At 38.7% G+C, this 25,375-nt stretch overlaps 2 protein-coding genes across 3 annotated transcripts in view; one reads left to right on the forward strand and one right to left on the reverse strand.

Annotated features, from left to right (window-relative positions):
- The window catches only part of LOC124253631, a 25,926-nt gene continuing 551 nt past the window's right edge, over positions 1-25,375 (reverse strand). Inside the window, exons 1-5 of one of the 2 annotated variants that reach the window (XM_046687436.1) lie at positions 9,454-9,493; positions 6,757-6,844; positions 3,423-5,012; positions 1,875-2,405; positions 1-1,267 (exon numbers count right to left, since the gene is read on the reverse strand). In XM_046687436.1, the coding sequence (XP_046543392.1) occupies positions 990-1,267; positions 1,875-2,405; positions 3,423-5,012; positions 6,757-6,841 (2,484 nt within the window). In that variant the 5' untranslated portion in view covers positions 6,842-6,844; positions 9,454-9,493 and the 3' untranslated portion in view covers positions 1-989. Of the gene's footprint in view, positions 1,268-1,874; positions 2,406-3,422; positions 5,013-6,756; positions 6,845-9,453; positions 9,494-25,375 lie in introns of those variants that run through there. The other variant, XM_046687435.1, reaches the window with a different exon arrangement.
- Positions 16,374-25,375, forward strand: part of LOC124253624 (cytochrome P450 3A41-like) — a 19,306-nt gene continuing 10,304 nt past the window's right edge. Inside the window, exon 1 of the mRNA XM_046687429.1 lies at positions 16,374-16,917. Within this exon, the coding sequence (XP_046543385.1) occupies positions 16,374-16,917 (544 nt within the window). The remainder of the gene's footprint in view (positions 16,918-25,375) is intronic.

The following is a 25,375-nucleotide window of genomic DNA, read 5'->3' on the forward strand; positions in this document are numbered from 1 at the left end:
TACGACGCGGCCGGGGATCGAGCCCGCGACCTTCCGCTCTCGGACGGAGGCTCTAACCACTACACCACGGAGGCGGTCAAACAGGCCGTCAACGGTGTAAACAATGTTGCAACTGGGGTCGTTATTGCTCCTCAAATTTCATTTTTTCAGATAAATTCCGATTCACTTTGTACTTACAATATAGTTGTAGTAGTGTTTGGCAACTACAACATGAATGTCAAGCAAATGTCTACCTTTGACGTCACGATAAATTCGATAGCAGATCAACTATGGTTGGGTGGTATCACTATGGGCATGTTGTTCGTGGAAAGGTTACATCCAAACAACTTCCTGACAACCTGTGTAGTCCTTTTTGAAGGACACGGGAGTAGAAATTTTGTATTTCAGGACAACGCCTGTGTTCACCAAGCACAAATCATCAGTGCTCCTGGGTATCGTTTCACCAAAGCCAAAGTGGGCGTAGCACTGAGACTGTGGTAAATCCATGTGACATTATAGAAGATGCAATAGTCGTAGCCTGACGACAACTTTGCGAAATTGACCCAAGGACCATAGCCAATGCATGGGCAGTCTGGACCTTTTCCCCACTTGAACATGTTTAGGGCATAAAGCGACATTGGCTGAACTTGGTCGAGTGCTGCAAGAGGAGCAAGATAGAGTGCCCGTAATAGCCTATGGGATACTCACTTGCAATATGTCTCATTGACAGATTAATCTTTGGCAAATCGTTGCAATATTGTGCATTTTCGATCTAAAACATCAACTGTGAAATTTCGACTTTTACCCCTACCAACCTTCAAGATCATAGGCGGTCATAACATCTATCCGCATACCACTTGTCATTTGTTCCCAGTTAGTTATCCCATTATTACAACACAACTATTACTGAAGTGTAATTAAATTTTTGAAAAATTGCAAGTCATTTTCTAGTATCCACTTAGACCTAAATATATCAGACTGGAAGCAATTCTGCTCTTCAACTAAGTGGCTTAAACGGTTTCATATTTGATACTCTCATCAATGGAATCTGCAGTCAAAGCCAGACCACAATCACGTAGTGCTTTTTTCAGGCTGACAATCGTTGCATTTCTAGAATTTCGTTTTTTCCACAGTATGAGTGCATGCCATGCTTGCTCACGTAGTTCACGGCTGTGTCTGTATTCTACATCATCAATGTCGCTGCTTTGCAGTCCAAGCGCAAGGGCAACTTGTTTCCAGTCATTGCCAAGTTCTTTTGCAACTGCAAGTAGTACGGAGTTCTGAATTGCTGCAAAAAGAAAACACCTTTTTTTACCATCAATTATTGAAACACTACTTTATCAGGGGAACATCAATCAAAAACATCTTCTTCTATTTAGGATTTGGGACAATGTGGACACAACCTTGGTGAAGTTAATACATTTCTGTATGAATTTCAACTAAGACTTGCAGATAACCTTTTGCAGGGCTGTCACAAATCAAAAGCTCAATGCAGTTAGTTTAAATAATATACAGTTGAACTTCCCTTATCCAGGGGACACTTGAGTTTTCTCAAATATTGTCGGAATAAATGTATTTCTGGAGATCTTAATCCCTTGTCAGCAATGTCACTACCAACCTCTAAAAATGGTGAGTTTGTGAAAATTATAGACAAAAATAAATTACAATCATCAGTACAGACATATAATGAATATTATTTTATAATCAGTATGTGCAATAACAGGTTGAACTGAATCCACTGATCACATGATACCAGCTCCTTTGATGTTGGATGCCAGGTGTTGAATTGCAAAACAAACACCATCAATCATGGTGACAGGTAAGCAGGGTACTGAAGTCGGATAACATTTCTACCCTATTCCCCAGTAATAGGAGACTTACAGACTTGAACTTACCTTCAACAGGACTCTGTAGACTTGGCGACCTGTGAATCGCATGTTCCGGGGAAGTAGACACTACTTTCTCTGGAGACATGACACTCGGAGTAAGAGCAATGTGTGGAAATACTTCATCAGCATTAGACTTGCAAACATCTAATGTTGACTCTTCTCGTAAAATGTAGCGTCCACCGTTCTCGCTCAGCTCTTTACGGTACATGTATTTCTTGCATTCTGTATCTAATCGAAGTGCTTTAGGATGTGGACGATGACCAGTTAAGTCTGGATGTGCATGTGGAAGACCTTGTGGGTGTTTCCTTTTTCTCTGAACAGTACATGAGCTCAAATTTTGTGCAAGAGGATCAGATCTTGCTGTTAATGATCTAGAACCATGCTGATGGATTACTTCACTTTGGTGAATGGGCTTGGGTTTACAAGGATGGATTTCTTTACACCTCCGTAACATGATGCCCCGTCGATAATCTTCATTTTGGGCAACGCTCTTCGTGGCATGTTTCTCGAATCTGTCAGAATGGACGGACTCTGGAGCTAAATGTATAAGAAACACATGTATATTACTGATAATCAGTTCTGTTATCAGTTCTTCCTGCATTCCTGCTGAGAATCTGAGGTCAGTGAACCATATCATGAACCCCACAGGAATAATTACAAGAGTCATTCAACAATCTAACCTGCACTGTATAGATATACATACCATGTAATTACACTTTTGACGTTTTTTGAAAATCTAATAAACAATCTCAGATTAGTGTCATAGAATCACAGACTCTATATGTACACACACACACACACACACACACACACACACACACACACACACACACACACACACACACACACACACACACACACACACACACACACACACACACACACACACATTGCAAGAGCAACATAAACAAGAAGACAAAGTCATCAATATCCCCTGCAACAGTGCCAACTTTGACATAGCAATACCATATTAATAAGGAAATTACAACAGCTGATGCCACAGGTCAATGTCATTCTTAGTTATGCTTCTGAAATGTTGACAGACACGTGTTTAACCCACAAAAGGCATGCATGTCAAGTTTGGTGAAGCTATCATGGAGAGTTTGGGACATTTTCTCCAGACAAAATGACTTCTTCATAGAGTCACAGTTCAAGTCACGTTTCCATGGAAACCACAAAAAGCAAAATTCATACACTGGCGTAACCCCCAAATGGCACATCAATGGATCATTGTGAACATGTGTACCAAGTGTGATACAGCTAGTATGTATACTTAGGAGATCTGCTCCGGACAAGATGACATCCTCATAGTCACTGCCTAAGTCATGTTTCCATGGAAACAGTAAAAAATATAATTCATACATGGGTCTAACCGCCAAAAGGCACATCTAGGCATCACGGTTGAAATGTGTACCAAGTTTGGTTAAGATATCACGAATAGTTTCGGATATATGCTTCGGACAAAGTGTGACGGACGCACGGATGGACGGAACTCGTTTCTATATCCCCCGCAACTTCGTTGTTGCGGGGGATAATAATAAGAAATATACAGACCATAAAACAAAATTCCTGCTGCTTCTTTGGCAAATGCTATTTGGAATGTGCCATCTTCCTGCGACATATACACTTTAAGTATTCTTTCATTTGCTGACTGATCTTGCGTGGCAAGTCTTGGGATCAGTACAGTGCTTCCAGATACAAGTCCACAGTGTTCTAAAGTGTCATCATCTGGAAGACATCTACCTCTGTGAATCATGTTTAGCAAGACATAACTGCATCCCAAGGTATGTGCAAGGTATTCCTTTAGTCTCCCAATGGTATATTGTAATCCATCAATAATGAGATGAAGACGTTCCCTCCCAGGCTGCCGCACCACGATAAAGTCTGGCATTGAAAAGACACATGCAGAAATGATGTCATCTTCCCTTATACGGTAATCTTGCATCAACCTTTCATTTTCAAGTTCATTTTGATTGAAAAACAACTGTAACTGTGAGACTGTTGCATATGCATGTTCTTGTAGTATCTCCTTTAGTCGCAGTACAGAGTCAAGCTTGAACAGTTGAAGAGCAATTTTCTGTGTTGATCCATCAGTTTGCAATGAGACCAAGACCTGCATTTTCTTTGCAACCTTAACCAACACTACACCCTTAGGGTGGATACCAGCAGATTTCGATAACACCATTTCTTTCAGTTTCTTGTTCTTTGTGTACAGATGCAGGGCATTAGGTGGCTGTTTGATCAAATCAGAAACTTCTTCTCGGAGTTCAGCTGTCGTGACGGGAGCTGAGATCAGCATGATCTGAGATGAATGTTCTTGGGATATCATTTTCAAAGTAAGTGGAAATGAACTTGCTTGTTTAACATGCACAACTAGCCGTCCCTTCAGTGACAATGGCCTTCTTCTCTGAAGAGTAAGGGAGAAATACTCTTTGTCTTTCAAAAGTTGGTTTCCAACAGAAAACCACACATCATCAATGCCAGAAGCAAGGCCTGGAAACTCTCTGCAGAAAGATTTTTTGAATGCTTGTTTCATCTCCCCAACGTTATCTGTGCTGAAACATGCAAACTCATACTTGTGTTCCACATTTGGCCTTGGCACATAGAAACATTGTATCATCACATCTGATTTGGCATAACATGCAACAACATCTCCATTTGTAAAGAGTGAACCGGCCATCGATGAATCCTCATCACACCGTTTTCCTTTAAGAAACAGACATGGGAATTTGTCTTTATTAAACAGTTTATCATCACGTATGACTGTTTTCAGTGTACCGATGGATGTGTCAGGAGCAAGACCAATACATCCTCTTGCTAGTGAAACTTCAGTATAATGAGGACCTGGAGTAAATGGAGATGATGAAGCCTCTTTCTGATTTAATTGGAAATTTATAAAAAGTATCAGCAAGTCTGCGTTGTCATGGAGAACTGCAGAATCCTTCTGGGGGTTAAAATAGACATATTCTTCATTCAGGCCATGATGTGCAGCCATATCTTTTTTGTTTCTGCCACGAAAGCCAGTGATTTTGCCTCGAACAATTGCATTCTTTCCTCTGATGTCATAAACACGAATTTTATATGGTTTGAACAAAGAATGACCTCGTTTTTTATTAGAAGAGACCGTCCAGATTCTTTGTACCCCTAGGAAAAACAAAAGGAATTTTAATTCAACAAGACGATAGCTGGAAGATAGTAACTGAACAAAGGTCTCTCTTAATGCAAACAGTTTTTACACTTTGCACTTAGATATTAGAAGAGACAACTGCATCCAATCAAAGATAGATTCGAAATAAATACCTTCAAGTACAAAAGAATGACTTGGAAGCTTTGAGAATATGACATTAATTTATTTTCTTTTACAAACTCTAATGGTAAAATCCAAAATTGTTTTTTAATCTAGCTTTGTCACTACTAAGGCGCCAACAGTACCTTATCGGGCGACAAAGTCCAGTATTTGCATTACATCACACTGAGATGACATCGCTACGCCATACTTTAAAAGATTTAAGTCTGCCCCTTCGTGATCAAACATACTCTTGGCAGTGGAACCTCGTCCCAGACCAATTAGTGTCGGTTGTCATCGTCGGCTTACATCAATGTCGGAAACATTACGTTTGACTTTTCTTATGGACAAATGTATCGGCTTGACTCACAATTAAACAGTGACACTGCAATGTTCGCTAACTGGGCTTATGTTAACAGTCTCTCAAGGCGTCCGTATCCGTGAAATGAGACATGATTAGTCAGTTAGCACTAGACGTACTGTTGGTAACCAACGTCACAATGCATGTCTGCTGCCATTGCCTAGTAGAGTCTCCTACAGTAAAACTAACTCAGTAGCATCCCGTTGCTTCACTCTGGTTTGCAGTAATATCACCGCAGTGACACGGCAACTAAACCCACAATGCTTCCATGGAATGTCGTATGAGTAGTATGCATTAATGTATTAACCTTTATTGGAAGTAAAACGTACAACGTTCATATTGTGACATGTGGTTTACAATAATCACATTTATTTGAAATAATAAAGAGAAGATGTTTAACCTGAACATAATTCATCTTGAAACTTTTTATCATTTGTTTTATTGTCCATAAGTAATAAATTTGTCATTTTAGCGAGAAATATGGTTCCCTTAGTCTGTCATACAGACCCTGAAACAAATATATCCCAGAAAGCCCATGCAAGTCTAAATATGTGGCAAGTCTAGATTTACACAGTTTCATTTCTGAAAATGAAGAAAGTGTCAGGGCTCCTTTTCATCATATTTGTTTTTATTATGAACTGTTTTTCTGTAAAATATGTTCATTTCAGAGACTAGTTGTTAGTATACAGTTCCCTCTATTCCCATGTAAAAAGTACACATTTGTTATTTACGCTTGAAACAATTGGGAAATATATCGTGCAAATTTTACGTCATGCGATTACTGTACAGACAACGATCATAAGGAAGTGCAAGTGGTGATGTACTCTCAAGACAGTCATAATATAATCATATCAGTATTGATCGTCTCCGATATATCTCCCAATTTTTTTAATCGTAAATTAAAAATGAAGTTCCCCTCATTTCTTTGAAGAGCATACATACCCCTGATATTATATATGATACATGACTTTCAAAAGGATGTAAATGTTTGAAAAGTTACAAATTTAGAATGCTTCCGTAGGCATTTCCCTGACTATTTTGTATGTGTTCATTATGCGTCTCTCATCTCTCTCTCTCTCTCTCTCTCTCTCTCTCTCTCTCTCTCTCTCTCTCTCTCTCTCTCTCTCTCTCTCTCTCTCTCTCTCTCTCTCTCTCTCTCTCTCTCTCTCTCTCTCTCTCTCTCTCTCTCTCACACACACACACACATCCAGCGTGTATAGCCACACATGTGAAGGAATTACCTCTTATCAGAACATGACGAGTACTGGCTATGTCGTCATCGTCACTATCCACGTTGTCAGTTCCAGGTCCACACTCTAAAGCCATTTTCTGCAAGAAAATATGTATTTCGTATTTGATGGTTTACACAAAAGCATGGATGAATGGTGACTTTTAAAATCAAGCATGGTACACCAGGGCTTCGTCAAAAAGACATGAGTCTATCTTATTTTTGTAGGTTTTCTGGTGGTGAGGATGTGACTAACTAGATGTAACACTGGGATACACTGACGTAATCAGATTTCTTAGACAGCTTCTAAGAACATTTGCTTCACAATTTCACGCTTGAGGATTCCAATAAAAATATAGGTGCCCAGTTTATGGATCTTTCCTCATGTTATCACTGGATTGTCTGGTCAAGACACCATTATTTTACAGACTAGTGAGTGCAGCATTAAACAACAAGCAAAATCCTTCACTTCTTCAACATTACCATATCATTTAGGGTATATTTATTTGAGCATACAGGGGGGCGGTGGGGTAGCCTGGTGGTAAAGCATCCGCTCGTCACGCCGAAGACCCGGGTACGAATCCCCAAATTGGTACAATGTGTGAAGCCCATTTCTGGGGTCCCCCGCCGTGATATTGCTGGAATATTGCTAAAAGCGGCGTAAAACCAAACTCACTCACTATTTGAGAATACACAGAAATTATTTACACAGTAGCAAGTGATCATATAGATACTTGCACAGGATAATATATTCTGGATTTACAGTTAACTTAAAGGTACACTGTATAAGTAAACTAACTATATAAGTCAGCAAGTGATTGCGTATATTCGTGCACTTCTGGTTTACATCTAATTAAATATACTCTATATACCAGCGCACACATTACGAGGTCGGGCATATCTGACACACTGAATAGGCTTAGTCAAACGTAGATGGCTTAAGACAAACACTCATAGAACATATACTTGTTACTTCTGTGCTCTCCTTTATATACTACAAACAAAAAGTATGGGAAATTCAACGTGGTGAGGTTATTTATATTCTAATGTCAATGCAACTTTTTGTGTGCTGAACGGGCACTATAAACGACATTGTCAAAAACAGGGGTGCTGAAACACACCAGTACCATGTTTGATTCAAACGCCGTTGATGTTTTCCAGGTGAGGTCTGTCCTGTAATCAACCAGTGGCCTAGAACCTGTCTCTTGGTCTGTAAATGACAGAGGGAGACACCTGAAGACGGAGAGCAGCACTTCATATGGATTCACCATCCTGTAACCATGCAATGGTCCTGCTTCTGTCGTGGGCACTTAAGTTGTGATGCATCAATACTGTCTGCAGCTTCTGCTAAAGGAACGTTGCCACAAGCTGCATGGGAAGTATGTCTTCCACATGCACTAGGCTATGTTTGGGCGTTTGAATCAAACATGGTGCTGGTGTGTTTCAGCACCCCTGTTTTCCAGCTGTTTTTGACAAAGTTTCATTTCACTCAAACGCAACGAATACTGAATCAATTGCTTCACTGCATGTTCCAACATGTCGTTTAAAGTGCTCATTAAACACACTTAAAGTTGCATTGACCCTAGAGTATAAATGACGTCACCACGTTTAAGTGTATATAAGACTATCAAATTTTAGGATGTTCCTATACGTTTTGTTTATAGTATATAATTATGATACTGTGAAACCTAAACAATAAACTGTATCACCACACTGATGATGATCAATACTTGTCAATGAAAACTGTTCATCAAATGTTGTTTAATACTTGTCAAACTGAATGAACACAATGTTATGATAGGTAGGGCTGGATCGATAATCGGAAATATCGTCAAAAGGAAATGAAAATAGAGTTATCAATAATATCATACATGAACTTTAGTGAGAAAATAAAGTTTTAATTTACTCACACAATACACAAAGCTAGGTTTTTATTCATGGGTTACTTCTAAATTATGTTCAGGACACATTTTGTTAGCAATTCACTCATAAACATGTGAGTAGTGTGAGATATATTCATTTCTTTCAGACATTTTTGCTCAAAGTTACTTCTCCGATATTTATCGATAATCGATCAATATTTAGTTAACGAAAATCGATCTCTATGATATAAATCGATGGTCAGTCCTAATAAAAGGCCTGATGCATGCACATCCGTATCTGATCATAGTATAATCATAGATGATTACTTACAAAAGGCAGTGAGGTGTTATATTACTGAACTTAACAATATAAAACTCTGAAGGAGAAATAAATCAGAATTTTCATGGTTTGGCCCATAGGCCCCAACTGCGGGTCAGAAAATCGATTAACTTAACCCCGGTTTACTGGGGGGCTGGGTTAAGTTAATCGATTTTCTTACCCGCAGTGGGGGCCTATGGTTTGGCCATGTCACGGACGATAAAGGTCGCATTGAAAAACTGCTGTCAGAGTTTAAAACATTTATAAGGACCATGATATTTATCTTTAAATCACCTACTGACCAAAGATTCCTTCAACAGTTGCTAGTTATGAGAATATATTATGATAACAACATATTGTTAGATTGACAATATCATTGTGACACGTAAAGGTTTAACGTGTAAACACTCCAAACAGCTCATATTTATACTTCATAATCATTACACGTAATAAGATTATTCTCTGTATATTATGACGTTATAACATCAGTGGAAGGTTTTACGGAATGAAGAAAACAATGTCTACTAACCAATAAACTTGAAAAGAGCGATTGCTTGAAAAGATGATTCTGGCACGCCACCACACAAAATGACTGTATTACCCAAATTTACTAACGTCAGGAAATACTCGTTTCATCCGGCGGCCATATGAACAACGTTTGAAATCTACGTATCATCTGGCCGTCAGATTTACACACGTTTAAAGGGGTGTTAAAATAAACCAACATTCAACTCTGCATTTACATGTATTTCACAGGTGTGTAAATCTGGCCATTGTTTTCATGTGTTTCCTAACATGTGTAACATATGTAAATGCTGTGATTGTAGGACATGCATTTCAATACCATTGAAATCTCGTATGACCAGGGTTAGATTTGTCATATATTTAGTACATGCGTAAATGGTTGGAAATGGGTAAATATAGTGTTACATGATTAGCACTACTTTAACGTGTATTTCAATGGTTCTGTAATGTAACTGTCACAAAGGGTTCGTTAGCGCGTCCGAGCACGCCATAATGTACTGAGATAATTAGAAACACATGGTGAAGTGATACCCATGACTGAGCACCACTAATAACGTGCGTGTCTTTCTTGACATACACATGGTGTCTGTTTAAAAGGTTCAAATATCGGGTCTATGGGCCAGAGCGATATGTATGTTAGGGAGTGTGTGTGTGTGTGTGCGTGTGTGCGTGCGTGAGGGTGTGGCATGGGGTAGGCCTAGGGTGGGGTGGTGGCGGTGGGTCGGTGTTGGGGTACTGATAAGTCTTTCTGACCAGTAGGTAATATCGTTTATACTTTTTGTAATGGAAATTACATAACAGTTTATATAACTGACCTTAGGTACACTTCTTATATATGCTATACAAGGAGACACTGCTAATTACAATAAAACACAGACAGATGTGTTCACACAGCCATGAACCGGTAGGTCCCTAATTTTAGTGCTCACTTGATATGATCATAACTGAACAAATTTCTTTATCTATACTTTCATAAAAGATGATTACAATGTATTAATGATTCCCGGTGTAAATTACTGTTGTAAATGTGTGAACATGCACATACTTGGTATGACCTCTTTTTTGATTCGGAATACAGGTATTATCCCATACGGACGTTTTCTCAAATTTCAGTTACCCGACGGAATATACTGTAGACATATTTTGTTTCCATCTCTTGGGTAGACTATAGAAAATTGCAGTGATTGCAATTAGCTCATAATTTTCATAATAGACCTATTTTGTTTCCATCTCTTGGGTAGACTATAGAAAATTGTAGTGATTGCAATTAGCTCATAACTAAGCACTTTCGATAATTATTGAAATCTTACAACCTGCCAGCATTTATGTTGCTCATGCGTTTTCTTTTTTGCTTTGCTTTTTGCTGTCTAATTTGTTATACATTATGTAATTATGTTAATCATTATGGTATCTCAATATCATGGAATATAATGTGTACTTATTATTCTACCGAAACGTATTATCTGTATGCTTTACTGTTACTGGGTGAAACTGTTAAAAGTACCTTCGTACAGAATTTCCAGGAAATAGAAACTGTAAATTACTAGATAAATGGAAAACTAAATTGGATAAAGATCGCAAACAATCATTATTTATATTCCTCTTTTTAAATTATCAGTGTGCAGATCATGTCACTAACATAAAAACGGAAAGATATATGGTGACAAAACTGGGTTCAATCTTGAATGTATAATAAATGTACCAATGTATATTCTTTAACAGTATCAAGGAATGATGGGGTACGCTCGTGGTTAAAGCGTTCGCCTGTCAGGTCAAAAACCGGTGTTTGATTCCCGACATAGGCACATTAAGACTGAAAATATATTATTTTGATATAAGGCAAAGATCTTAATTTCAATTGAAAAAAAGAGACGAAGTAATTTGGAAGATTCACAGACTAACAACATCTATATTGGGGCTACAGGTGCAGGAAGCATCTTCAATTATAAAATCACATTCCACAAACATCAGATAAAGGTTTAAATGACAAGCATATTTATTGGTATCTTGCCAAGCTCTGTCCTCTCTCAATGCAGTATAACCAGAGTGCTGTGGTCACCACCTCAGGTGGCCAAATTCAGCCATCCCATTACTTTACAGTATTTTCTTACAGACATATATATGGAAAATTAACTTTTACGGGTATGGAAAGAGTAGGGGGAAACACGTGCAAAGTATTAGTCAGCTGAGATTATCCTTCAAAAACATCATATGTACAACAATCACTTATCATTATGTGCAACCAAAGCATTGTAAAAAGGCCATATTTCCAGACAGCATAACATCACCTTTGGCCGGAGTTCCAAATAATTTGACACCGAAAGCCTGTCAGTTAACGCAAAGGAAATAACCCTTGTGTTTTAAAATGATGCCTTTATCATAGTCACAATGAAGTGTAGGTTGCCATGCATTTTCTAGTCTGTCTCACAGTCCCTGAACCACATTATTTTCCCTACTGCCAAGCCCTCTCTGCAATGCTAAAGCCTTAAATGAAGCAAGTCTAGATCTCCTCAGGTCCAGGGTCTGTTAACATCTGCAAGAAACCTAACTCACTTTGGGGGTCGGGTTACAAAGTAAACATATCTAACTGCCATGGCTGGCCGGACTGAATCTCGTGTCTCCCTGGGGCTTCTTTTCATTTTAAATAGGTTTGTTTGTTACTATCAAAATTATATATATTCAGACACTAAGCGTTGGTCTATGTCTTTTCCAATATGATGGAAATACTAAATATATGTATTTACCAAATAAAATTCTAAAGGAGCCTTTCTTCAAGCAGTGACTTAACGCCATACATAGCTAGACTTGCTTAGATGATAGACTTTATATAAGGCATCATAGATATTTCACAAACCCTTAGCCTCATAAGCTTATTGCCTCACCACTTGCGAATTAAGCGTTGGCAGATGTAAATGTTACTGGAGATGTTGGTCCCGCCAGCTGTGGGTGTTTGGTATGGCACTCCATAACCCAAACCCTGCAGTGAGTTTTCCTAGAAACGGAAGAGGAAAAAATATCGTTCTGTGACTGTGATACAGACTGGGACAAGATATGGAAAACCAAAAATTTGGACAACAAACCATTGTTTGGGTGTTTTAATTGCAAATATGATTCAAATAGCTTAACCTAGATTTCGATATCCTCCGAATGTACATTTGGTGGAAAATATACATTCATCCCGAGACAAGGACGAATGTTTATATATAATTAAAAAATAGCAACAGCACTAGTATCCATTTTGTCTTTTGTCTTCTACCCGTCAGAACTAGATTAACAACTAGTCTCTGATATGAACATATTTTACAGAAAAATAGTTCATAGTATAAAACAATATATAATATAATGAAAAGGAGCCCTGAGACTTTCTCCTGAAGCTGTGCAAATCTAGACTTGCCACATTTTGTAGACTTGCGTGGGCTTGGATATATTTGCTTCAGGGTCTGTATGACAGACGACGTCCCAACATACGCTCAGTCACATGTGTCTCCAGGTCACGGAGAATCAGTGGTTAGAGGCCCGTATTGTAATTCTCGTGCGTTTGCCAGGCGCGTAGCAAGCCATATTTTTCGTGTAAGCCCTATGGGCTGCAAAGATTTATATTATAGGTGGTATTGAGGGCTTGCCCAACTTTCATTTTTTATGAGACTTGAAGAGTTATCGTTTGACGTTTGATGATTTCAATAGCTTCAAAATATTGTCGAAATTGAAATGTGATTTCCTCATATACAAATATGTTTGGACATAGTTTACACATGTCTGCTGCATTGATACAATACCATACATCGAGTATGTGGTGTTTTTTCTAAAATAAATGATAAACAAATGAAAAATAAACAACTGCATTTCAGTGATGATTCACATATAATCATGACTGTAACAAAACATCCTCATACATGTCGATGGAAAAACAATCATCACCGAAAGTTATGATGTGAAGAATAACCTGTTTACTGTACATGGTAATGCTTTAATCAAAGAATACTGTAGTCAGTATGATTCATAGAGTTATTTCCACTTTTTAAATGGAACGTGTTTGTAGGTATTTTTGGCAAGAATTAGAAGAAAAAGTATTTTTTAGCAAAGATCATGTGTAAGCTCGAGCTGTTTTTTATAATGGTAGCTACGCCCCTGTTTGCATGTGTTGTTGACGCGCCATGGACGCCTTGTAACATCACTATTTGATTATGATTCACAAACACATGCCCATGATATGGTCGGAATCGTGCCAAGGATTAGCAGATATTTATCATGAAAACAGGTTTTTATGTAGGTGGCTTGAAACTCGCTTTTACAAAGGCCTATAGGTTCGATCACAATACATTTCGTTTTACAGCTTCTCTTTTCTTAACATGCTCACGTCAAAACTGATTTAAATTCTAATCGCAGATTAAAGAATAAACAATAAATAGTATGCCAAATTATCGTTACCATGACAACCCTGTGAGAGTAATGCAGATGTCGGCCGTAAATTTTGATAAGTTGCTTCATCGCTATCAATAAACACTGGGTATCTATACAATTATATGTGTGATCAAAGGCCATATGATAGATTATATGGTCTCTGGTGTGATGGAGGAGAACTTGCGTCGCTAGTTTTCTCGATAATCTGAACACATGTATGTAGCGTGAAACCGGCAGATACCTTTAGAAGAAAGTGTTTGCCCTACCTGTAACAACGATGTCCCGTGTCTATAAAAGGGATATAATGTGGGGATGAATGACATGTACTTTTATCTTGGCCCGTTTATGATGATACATACTGCGATCTTTCACAATAATCCCTCTGGCTATCAGATTGAGGGTACGTTTTAAACATAACCGGTATTTCTATTATTGTATTTATAAAGTTCTTCGAACGTTCTCCATATACGTCCGTCAGATACATCGCGCACTACCCTTTTCTCTTTTGATCTTCTCCAACGACTGTTACAAGTTCAAAGAATCGTGGTCAAAGTAGAAAAGTCTTAAGACTATTCCCTACAATTCTGTAACTTACACATTGTACCCTACATGGGTAGAGCTTCCGCTCGGGGGAATATCAGAGTGAGTGAGTGAGTTTGGTTTTACGCCGCTTTTAGCAATATTCCAGCAATATCACGGCGGGGGACACCAGAAATGAGCTTCACACAATGTACCCATGTTGGGATTCGAACCCGGGTCTTCGGCGTGACGAGCGAACGCTTTAGCCACTAGGCTACCCCACCGCCCCGGGAATATCAGAAGGACAACGATACAGTTATTTCCAATGTTGTAGAAAGCACTCCACTTACTTAGGAAAACACTGAGATATTGTGTTCATGTCGGAATGATATTTTCAGCCCCTGTCAGATCTGAACTTGAACATGCGAGGTCTGCGTCTGTGTCAGACTAAAGGCCTACAAGATGTTTAGCAACACTGGGGCGTAATAGCCATAGATCTTCTCAAACAAGGGAATATATATCTTGTGAGAATGACTTCTCCGACAGGGAAATTTACAGCAATGTGACATCACAATTACTTACGTGATATTTACTCGCAATCTGAGTTATGGATCGTCAATTTAAACAGGACAATATAGACGAATTTCACAAAAGGCACGGAGATCTAACATGCCTATGATATACTCAGAGAACGCACCCGCCTGTGCTATCCGGTCATAATCGCTACACGATACAAACAATTTTTCATTTCATGTCTCACAGAATATATAATTTGATATGGCATTGTTTGTTATCGTATACTTTTGCGTTAGTGAAACAAATGTGGACAACTTTAAGTTTATGTATGGCGCTATTTCAGCAAAGGCTGAGCGAATGGAGAAATAACATTGTTCAGGCACTGTGAGACTATTAAGGAAGGTCACATGCAGTGCAATAATATTCCAATTATGTACTGCCACAAAATATTTTACAGTAGTGATGCGCGAGCTGAACAGACTTAAGAAATTACGAGTTGGTTCGTGTAGCATATTTGGCTGTGCTCCAAGAGAGACAAAGAGCTATTCTATTGGGACAGCTAGGGACACCTGCGAGGACAAAGGGGCAACGCATCGCCCTTTGTTCACCACTGAACCTTTTCATCCCTCGAAACATGCACCTCACAAGATTTGCCAAGACCACAGACAAGGCGTAACTGATACTGGTAGCAAGAGCGAGTGCAGCTTGATAAGGCGTGTGAACTTGCGTAATACTGCTTTCTTTGTTAGGCTCTTTTGGAGATAAGAATATTGAGGACATGTGAACGTTGATTTCAAACGTACTAAAATCTGTGAAAATGAAATTACATGAACCAAGTCAAGTTTAAACTGTCTACTTGAATATGCCATGTCGGCATAGAGTGATTTCATGTGAAGGATTATATGTGTTATTATTCTGAGGAATGTGATGGAGCAGGAACAATTGTATATCCGTGTGATAACCAAAGTAAGACTTTTAACATATACCATGATACTTGTTTTGAACATTTGTATATATGTATAGACTGCCAGTATTAAAACTATTTTAAATTGTTGTGTGATCTCTCCACTCGTAACAAATTGGGGGCTCGTCCGGGATCTGTTCATTTAACCATTTGGAATGTTGTTCCTAAACAGATAAAAGGGAAACTTGTGCAACTAAAGCACTCATTTACATCACACACGTATCAATTCCAAATTCAAATTGTTCATTATTTTATTGTTCAGTGTAAATAGAGAAAGCACAACAATTGGTAGTCATGGAATTCAAAGTGAAGGAGTTTTGTACAGACAATTAAGTGTTGAAGGTATCCTTGCATTGAAGAAATCTGAAGTAATACAGGTGGCAACGTATTATCAGGTTGACATTGACCCGTTGTCTAGGAAATCCCATATTCAAAACCTTGTGATAGAATACTTAGTGGATGAAAATATTTTAGATGAGAGTCTTGAACCTAAATCAAAAGTCAAGAGTGAAAAAATCATCTTAATGGAATTAGAGGTCCAAAAAGAGAAAGAGCAGACAGAAAGGGAATTGAGATCCAGGCAATTAGATATTCAGAAGCTGGAGTTAGAGCTGAAGATAAAACAGCAGAAACTAGGTGATGAGAAGAATAAGGGATTTGATGTGGCAAAATTTGTGAAACTTATTCCCCTGTTTCAAGAAAATGAGGTTGATAAGTTCTTTTTGCATTTTGAAAAGTTAGCTACAAATTTGAAATGGCCTGAAGAATCATGGACTACACTTGTTCAGAGTGTTCTCGTAGGCAAAGCTCAGGAAGTTTATGCAGCTCTATCCATTGATCAGAGCTCTGATTATCAAGTGGTTAAGAGTGTCATACTGAAAGCTTATGAGTTAGTTCCCGAGGCTTATCGACAAAAGTTTAGAAACTGTAGAAAGCATGAAGGACAGACTTACGTTGAGTTTGCTAGAAACAAGGTTATGATGTTTGATAGATGGTGTTCATCCAAAGAGATAAACAAGGATTATGAGAAATTGAAACAACTCACGCTGGTTGAGGAGTTCAAAAGGTGTATTCCATGTGACATTAAAACTTATTTGGATTAACAGAAGGCTGAATCATTAGAGCAAGCAGCTACTCTAGCAGATGACTATGCACTTACACACAAGGCTTCACTACGAAGTGCGGATTACCATAGTAGAGGAAGTTTGGTTCTTCTAGTCAGTCAAAGGCTTCAGGGAGTAGTTTTCAAGGTCAAATGTTACATGTGGTAATGCTACAGGTCATGGATTGTCTCAGCTTTCATTTAGAGGTCATAACAATAATGAGATGGCAGGTAGAGCACTTAGTTCTCCACAGGGAAACCCGTCAGCAGGATTGATGAGTTCAGGGCCAGTGTGTTCTTATTGTAAGAAAAGGGACATTTGTTAAGTACATGTTGGAAATTGAAGAACAAATCTCAGAGTGAACAGTCGCCACATGCTCTTGCCTCAGTGATATCACATCAGTTGTCTCAAAGTGGATGTTGAGGGTGTGCAGGTAGACAAGGCCCCTTTTGAAAATGGTTATTCTCCTTTATGTCAAAGGATTGGTGTCCTTAGTAGGTGATAGGTCTGTCTCAAAACCTGTAGATATCCTGAGAGATACTGGAGCCCTCCAGACTCTTATGCTAGAAGATTATCTACCATTTTCTGAGAAAACGTACACAGGAACCAGTGTCCTAATGCGGGAATTGGGGGTTACATTCAGGTACCACTTCATGACGTCCATTTGAAGTCGGATTTAGTGACAGGATCTGTTAGGGTTGGCATCATGTCAACGTTGCCAGTACCAGGTGTATCACTTATCATGGGCAATGATATTGCAGAAGATAAGGTTGTAGCTGATCTACCTAAGGTTAGTGAGATACCGTGTGCCAAGCAGGAGGAGAGACAAGTTAAGAGTATACCCTTCTTGTGCAGTTACTAGGGCTATGACGCAACAGAAAGCAAAGTCAAAAGAAAGTCTGACATTCCTAGATGCAGGGAAATTGATTTATCTGAGACTTTTATCAGTCATCTTGATGAAGGTGAGGAAGTGACACCTTCCAGTGTTAGAAATGGGGATGAAACTGATAAAGGGGACAGATGTGTTTCTAAAGGGAGTACACCTATTGTTGATAAGTTCTCATTTTCTGAGGAACCAATTGAGTGATGCTTCAAGGGAGAAACTTATTGAAGAACAGAAGATGAATCCAGAACTTAGGTTACTAAGAGACAAAGCTGTTTCTGAGAAAGATAGTCATAGGGAGGCAGTATGCTATTACCTTAAATCAGATGTTTTGATGAGGAAGTGGAGACCTCCAGATAGTTCAGCAGATGAGGAATGGAACATACTGCACCAGATTGTCATTCCACCAGTGTATAGACATGAGATTCTTAGCCTAGGGCATGATACTTTACTTGCAGGACACTTAGGGGGTCAACAAGACCTACCAAAAGATCGTAACTCATTTCTATTGGCCAGGAATTCAGAATGATGTCAGGAAATTCTGTAGAACATGTCACACGTGTCAAATGGTCGGTAAACCTAACCAGAAGATAACAAAATATCCCTTGCAACCTATTCCAACGGTTGAAGAACCATTCAGCAGGGTCATAATAGATTGTGTTGGACCCCTCCCTCGCACACGGACAGGAAATGTCTATTTGTTGACAATAATGTGTGCATCTACACGTTTTCCTGAAGCTATTCCTTTAAGGAACATTAAGACTCCTGCCATTGTCAAAGCGTTGATTAAGTTCTTCACTCTAGTAGGGTTGCCAAAGTCCATCCAGTCAGATCAGGGATCTAACTTTATGTCTGGGATATTTCAGCAGGTTATGAATGAGTTAGGTATCACTCAGTACAGTTCGAGTGCCTATCATCCTGAGTCACAGGGTGCTCTTGAGCGATTCCATCAAACGCTAAAGAATATGCTTAAGGCTTATTGTGAAGACAATCAGAAAGACTGGGACGAAGGGATTCCATACATGTTGTTTGCAGCTAGGGAATCAGTACAAGAATCACTGGGTTTCAGTCCTTTTGAGTTAGTATTTGGACGCGTACAGTTCGGGGACCATTAAAAGTACCTGAAGGAGAAGTGGCTAGATGAGGATACAGAAATGAGTCTGCTTGATTTCGTTTCAAACTTCAAAGAGAGGTTTACTAAGGCTTGTAGCATTGCAAAACAAAACCTGCAGGATAGTCAAGGAGAAGATGAAAACCTGGTATGATACAAAAGCAGGACATAGAGAGTTTGTGGCAGGTGACAAAGTACTCATCCCTTCTACCAATACCAGGACATCCATTTAGAGCTAGGTTCTATGGCCCATATCTTGTACATAGGAAATTGAGTGACACAGATTATGAAATAGAAACTCCAGATCGGAGGAAGGCCAAAAGAGTTTGTCATATCAATATGATGAAACCATACTATGATAGGTATGCTGAAACTGTACCAAAGACTGTGAGTGTTAGCACAATAGACACAGTAGAAATAACTGAGAATGATACATTGGCTAGAGACTCTTGTACAAAGAGCAAAGAACCTGATGTGAAGCTTAATAACTCTTGATGTCTTAAGCAATCTAGATTCTAAGTTAGCACATGTGACTCATGAACAGAAGATAGAACTGGAGGAGTTAATTCACGAGTACTCACATTTATTTCCAGATGTACCGTCTAGGACAGATTGCATCTATCATGACACAGATGTAGGAGAGTCAACTCCTGTTAAGCAACATGCTTATCGTATGAACCCAATCAAATTAGCTCAGCTTAGAACTGAGATTCAATACATGTTGGACAATAACATCATCGAACCCAGCAATGGCTTTGAGTTATCCATGTATCCTTGTACCTAAGGCTGGAGGAGGTGTTCGACTATGCAATAACTACAAACGAGTCAATGGTCTCTCCAAATCTGATTCCTATCAATGCCTAGAATTGATGATTGTATTGATAAGATAGGAAACGCTAGATATGTAAGCAAATTTGATTTATTAAAGGGATACTGGCAGATCCCGTTAACAGATAGAGACAAAACAAGTATCAGCATTAAGTTACCCCAGAAGGCTTATATCAATATAATGTGATGCCTTTTGGATTGAAAAATGCACCAGCTACCTTTCAAAGACTTATCAACTCCATCACAGGAAGAATTGACCAGTGTGACGCATACATTGATGACGTCATCGTGGCTACTGACGAGTGGGATGATCAGATCAAGACCATTCGGATGTTGTTTGACTCTGTAACACAAGCCAAACTCTCTATCAACTTGACCAAGAGTGAATTTGTGAAAGCCACAGTAACTTATTTAGGTCATGTTGTGGGACAAGGTGAAGTTAAACCAGTACAGGCCAAAATACAGGCTGTGAACATGTATCCAGAACTCCAAAACAGGAAAGAATTGATGAGATTCTTAGGAATGGCTGGATATTATCGCCGTTTTTGCCAGAACTTTTCCCAAGTAGCAGCACCACTGACCAACCTACTGAAGAAAGACTGCAAATTTATCTGGGAAGAATGTCAACAGCAGGCATTTGAGAAAATCAAAGCTATTCCGGACTAATGCACCTGTGCTAGTAGTGCCTGACTTCAGCAAAGCCTTCAAGCTCTGTGTTGATGCATGTGACATAGGAGCAGGAGCAGTGTTACAACAAAGAAGACAGTTTGGGGATAGATCATCCCATCTGCTACTTCAGCAAGAAATTTGACAGTCATCAAAACACTACTCTACAATAGAGGAGGACATTGGCACTAATACTGGCTCTCCAACACTTCGAAGTGTATCTGGAGCACTACGGTGACACCAATTCTAGTGTTCACGGACCACAATCCACTTGTGTTTGTGAAAAGCTCAAGAACAAAATCAGCGATTAATGCGTTTGGAGTATACAGCTGGAAGATTTTGACCTTGACATTCGTCATATCAAAGGAAAAGACAATATATTGGCTGATGCTCTTTCACGGGCAATGTAGCTTGGGACAAGAAGTCATGATTACCTTGACTGTATGAACTGTAATCCAAAGCCTGTTTCAAATTGACAAATGAGACATCTTGAATGTGCGGACATTATGTGAATGTGTTTATGACAAATGTTGTACATAGTTTTACACTGAAGTTTTTCAACATGCAAAACTTCTTTTCAAGAGGGGGAATGTTATGAGAGTATGTCATATATCTATACATAATTCTGTATATATATTTATAAACCTGAAGTCATTCTAAAATATATTTACATTCCTAAAATACCTGTTCACCTCAATTGAGAAGCTATGCTTACCAGTGACCACTCTCCATTGTCTATAAGTAAGCTGGTGTAATGAAACAACGATGTTATATAATTGTATAGTTTATGTATGGCGCTATTTCAGCAAAGGCTGAGCGAATGGAGAAATAACATTGTTCAGGCACTGTGAGACTATTAAGGAAGGTCACATGCAGTGCAATAATATTCCAATTATGTACTGCCACAAAATATTTTACAGTAGTGATGCGCGAGCTGAACAGACTTAAGAAATTACGAGAGTTGGTTCGTGTAGCATATTTGGCTGTGCTCCAAGAGAGACAAAAGAGCTATTCTATTGGGACAGCTAGGGACACCTGCGAGGGACGAAGGGGCAACGCATCGCCCTTTGTTCACCACTGAACCATTTAATCCCCTCGAAACATGCACCTCACAAAGATTTGCCAAGACCACAGACAAGGCGTAACTGATACTGGTAGCAAGAGCGAGGTGCAGCTTGATAAGGCGTGTGAACTTGCGTAATACTGCTTTCTTTGTCAGGCTCTTTTTGGAGATAAGAATATTGAGGACATGTGAACGTTGATTTCAAACGTACTAAAATGTGTGAAAATGAAATTACATGAACCAAGTGTTATGAGAATGTCATATATCTATACATAATTCTGTATATATATTTATAAACCTGAAGTCATTCTAAAATATATTTACATTCCTAAAATACCTGTTCACCTTAATTGAAAGCTATGCTTACCAGTGACCACTCTCCATTGTCTATAAGTAAGCTGGGGTAATGAAACAACGATGTTATATAATTGTAGCTTGGGTTTTGACTTGTTCAAGCAAGGTAACACACAAAGTGATCAGTGCCCAGGTCGGAGTGAACTGAACGGTTTGGCCATGTCGGCAAGTTTAAACTGTCTACTTGAATATGCCATGTCGGCATAGAGTGATTTCATGTGAAGGATTATATGTGTTATTATTCTGAGGAGAATGTGATGGAGCAGGAACAATTGTATATCCGTGTGATAACCAAAGTAAGACTTTTAACATATACCATGATACTTGTTTTGAACATTTGTATATATGTATAGACTGCCAGTATTAAAACTATTTTAAATTGTTGTGTGATCTCTCCACTCGTAACACACTTAATACACATGATGGAAACATTATGATCATCTTGCTTGAGTACAGGTAAGATGAAGGTGTATGAACCGTTCATATACATACCCTGAAATCCGGTATGATACATAAATATCTAAGGTGTGTAAATATTTGCAAATTTTAAAATTTACATGTGTTTCCCCAACTAAGTAAATTCACATGATTCCAGCCCGAGGAAACTTAGAACGAAAATCGGAAATTTCAGTACCCACTGAAATTGAAAGGAATGCATTGGAAATACTGTATGATCATGTATTTACCGGGGTATCTGTTTTTTGCAATTCATGTTTGGAAATCCCTGACAATCCGGTCAGGGCATACATGAACGAGGTGCTTGTGCATACGAAAATGTACGATGAGCATATGTTTCAAAGGTATAGATTCATATGAAATATATGCCCAAAGTTAGGAAATATCTGAAAACATACGTAAATCCGATCATGGCATGTATTTCCTACTGTATTTACGTTTATTTCAATGGTTTACTATCCGGCTTTTTGGTCCTGTGTAGGAATGACCTAATCAGGGGGAGTAACTCCTTGTCCAGTTCTTACGTCATCATGTCCCGGACAGCGTGAATGACACACGAGGCCGTAAAATATATTTATCATAAGGTCTCTGACTTTACTAAACCTCCTCACAGATTGAGAGAAGCTTAAATGCAGGCTAAGTGGGACTACCTTTAATGTGATGGGTATGTTCCTTGTGTGTAGTCAATCAGTGTAACTAATTGTTCTTTGAAAAGATAATACTCTTGCAAATAGTACTCTTACCATAGAGCTGGTTTTGAAATAATAATGTTATGTTAATCTTATGTCACATTTCTTTTGGTGCAGTTAGAAAGATATGAGGAATATTGATTAATAAAAATGTCGACTAACTTATGCATTGCAAAAAGTAATGATACAAGTATTGACGGTTGTTACCATAAGGTGCGCGTGGTTGGATAAAGAACCCTTCTCTGTCCACTAAATATTTAATACTTTGATACTTTCATGACTATGATCTTATACAGAATAAGATGAAAATGTAGCAGAGAGGGTTCGGGTTATCCTGGCACAGTCAGGCTGGTAAGGCTCATCATCAGCTCAGGGCCCTTGCCCGCTCTACACGCAGCCCAGACAGCGAATGGGACTTCTCCCAGGAAACGCTGCCTAGTCGAACCCACCAAGAACTTTCCGGAGAATATGAAGGCTCCCCAGCACTGCAGCCTTCTGCATTACCCAGATGTCAGAAGGGCTGTGCTCCCGGTGGAGAACCTCGGGCACTCTCCTGATCTGCGCCAAGAGATCAGGAGGTACCAAACCTAGGGCACCGAGAACAATGGGGAGCCTGACGACAGTGTACTTGGGATGCAAGAGAGACATTTCAAAGGCGAGGTCCGCATGTTTATCATGCTTTTCCTGAATCTTGCCAATCACATTGCTGTCAAATGATATAAATATTTATCATTGTGATTATTATTATCCTTATTTTCACTGCTTCATTCATTTCTACTCCATCGACCGTACCAAACTGAGAAAGACAGGTTTTATTGACTAACCTAGCCTTGCTCCAAGGCTGTACTGAATGGTGAGCCCATGGATGTACAGTAATTATATTCCTCGAAGAGGCAAGTCTAGATAGGATAGTCTGTTGTTATTATTTTTTGGAAATTATCATTTAAACTATTGAATTTTACCATAGAGACTAAACTAAGACTAACCGTGTTGCATTATTTAACTCCAAGGCTGTCTGATAAAACCTCTAGGACTTTCCAATGTAACGGTAGGGTCATTCTGTAGATCATATCTTAAATTGGTTTTCCTTTTACATAACTGAAACTGCTGTTAGGGAACCGAAGGACAGTATCCTTCAGATGTTTATCTTTGAAAAAAGGGCTTCGTTGGTTGCTGTTTAAAGCCGCATTCAGCAATATTCCAGCTATACGGCGGTAAAGAAGGAAACAGGGGACAAGTAACACCCCAGAGATCAAATATTCATACTTACAATATAGAGTGAGTGAGTTGGGTTTTACGCCACTTTTAGCAATATTCCAGCAATATCACGGCGGGGGCCACCAAAATGGGCTTCACACATTGTACCCATGTGGGGAATCGAACCCGAGTGTTTGACGTGCTCAGCTAACGCGATAACAACTAGGTTACCCCACCGTCCCTCCTTTACACAAAAGCAAGTGAGTAAATAATACTTGCACAAGACTCTATTTTCTGGAGTTATAATTAACTTAAAGGTACACTTACAATTAACTTAAAGGTACACTGTATATGTCAACTAAACTGTATAAGTCAATAAGTGATTACGTATAGACTTGCACTTCAGGTTTACATCGAATTAAAGATACTATATACCCGTACACATACTACGAGGTCGGGTATATCTGACACACTGAATAGGCTTAGTCAAACGTAGATGGCTTAAGACAAACACTCATAGAACATATACTTGGTACTTCTGTATTTAAATAGCATCTGTTCTTCTATATATAATTATGATAAGCAAAAGCATAAAAATACGTGGTAAAACTATTTGTTCAATCAGGTAACCATGAAGCCTAAATAATAAACTGCATAAACTGTATCAACACATTGATGCTGATCAGTTCTTGTCAATGAAAACTGTTCATCAAATGCTGAGCCCAAACTGAATGAATACAATGTTATAATAGGTAGGGCTGGATCGATGAAAGATCGATAATTGGAAATATCGTCAGGAGGAAATGAAAATAGAGTTATCAATAATATCATACATGAACTTTAGTGAGAGAATAAAGTTTAAATTTACTCACACAATACACAAAGCTAGGTTTTTATTCACGGTCTGCTTCTAAATTATGGTCAGGACGCTGTTTTGTTAGTAATCCACGCATAAACATGTGAGCAGTGTGAAATATATTTATTTCTTTCAGACATTTCTTGCTCAAAGTTACTTCTCCGATATTTATCGATAATCGATCAATATTTAGTTAACGAAAATCGATCTCTATGATATAAATCGATGGTCAGTCCTAATAAAAGGCCCATGCATGCACATCCGTATCTGATCATAGTATAATCATAGATGATTACTTACAAAAGGCAGTGAGGTGTTAT

This window comes from Haliotis rubra, unplaced genomic scaffold, assembly GCF_003918875.1.
Source record: "Haliotis rubra isolate DU_JTF1 unplaced genomic scaffold, ASM391887v1 Scf547, whole genome shotgun sequence".
Taxonomy (NCBI): Eukaryota; Metazoa; Mollusca; class Gastropoda; order Lepetellida; family Haliotidae; genus Haliotis; species Haliotis rubra.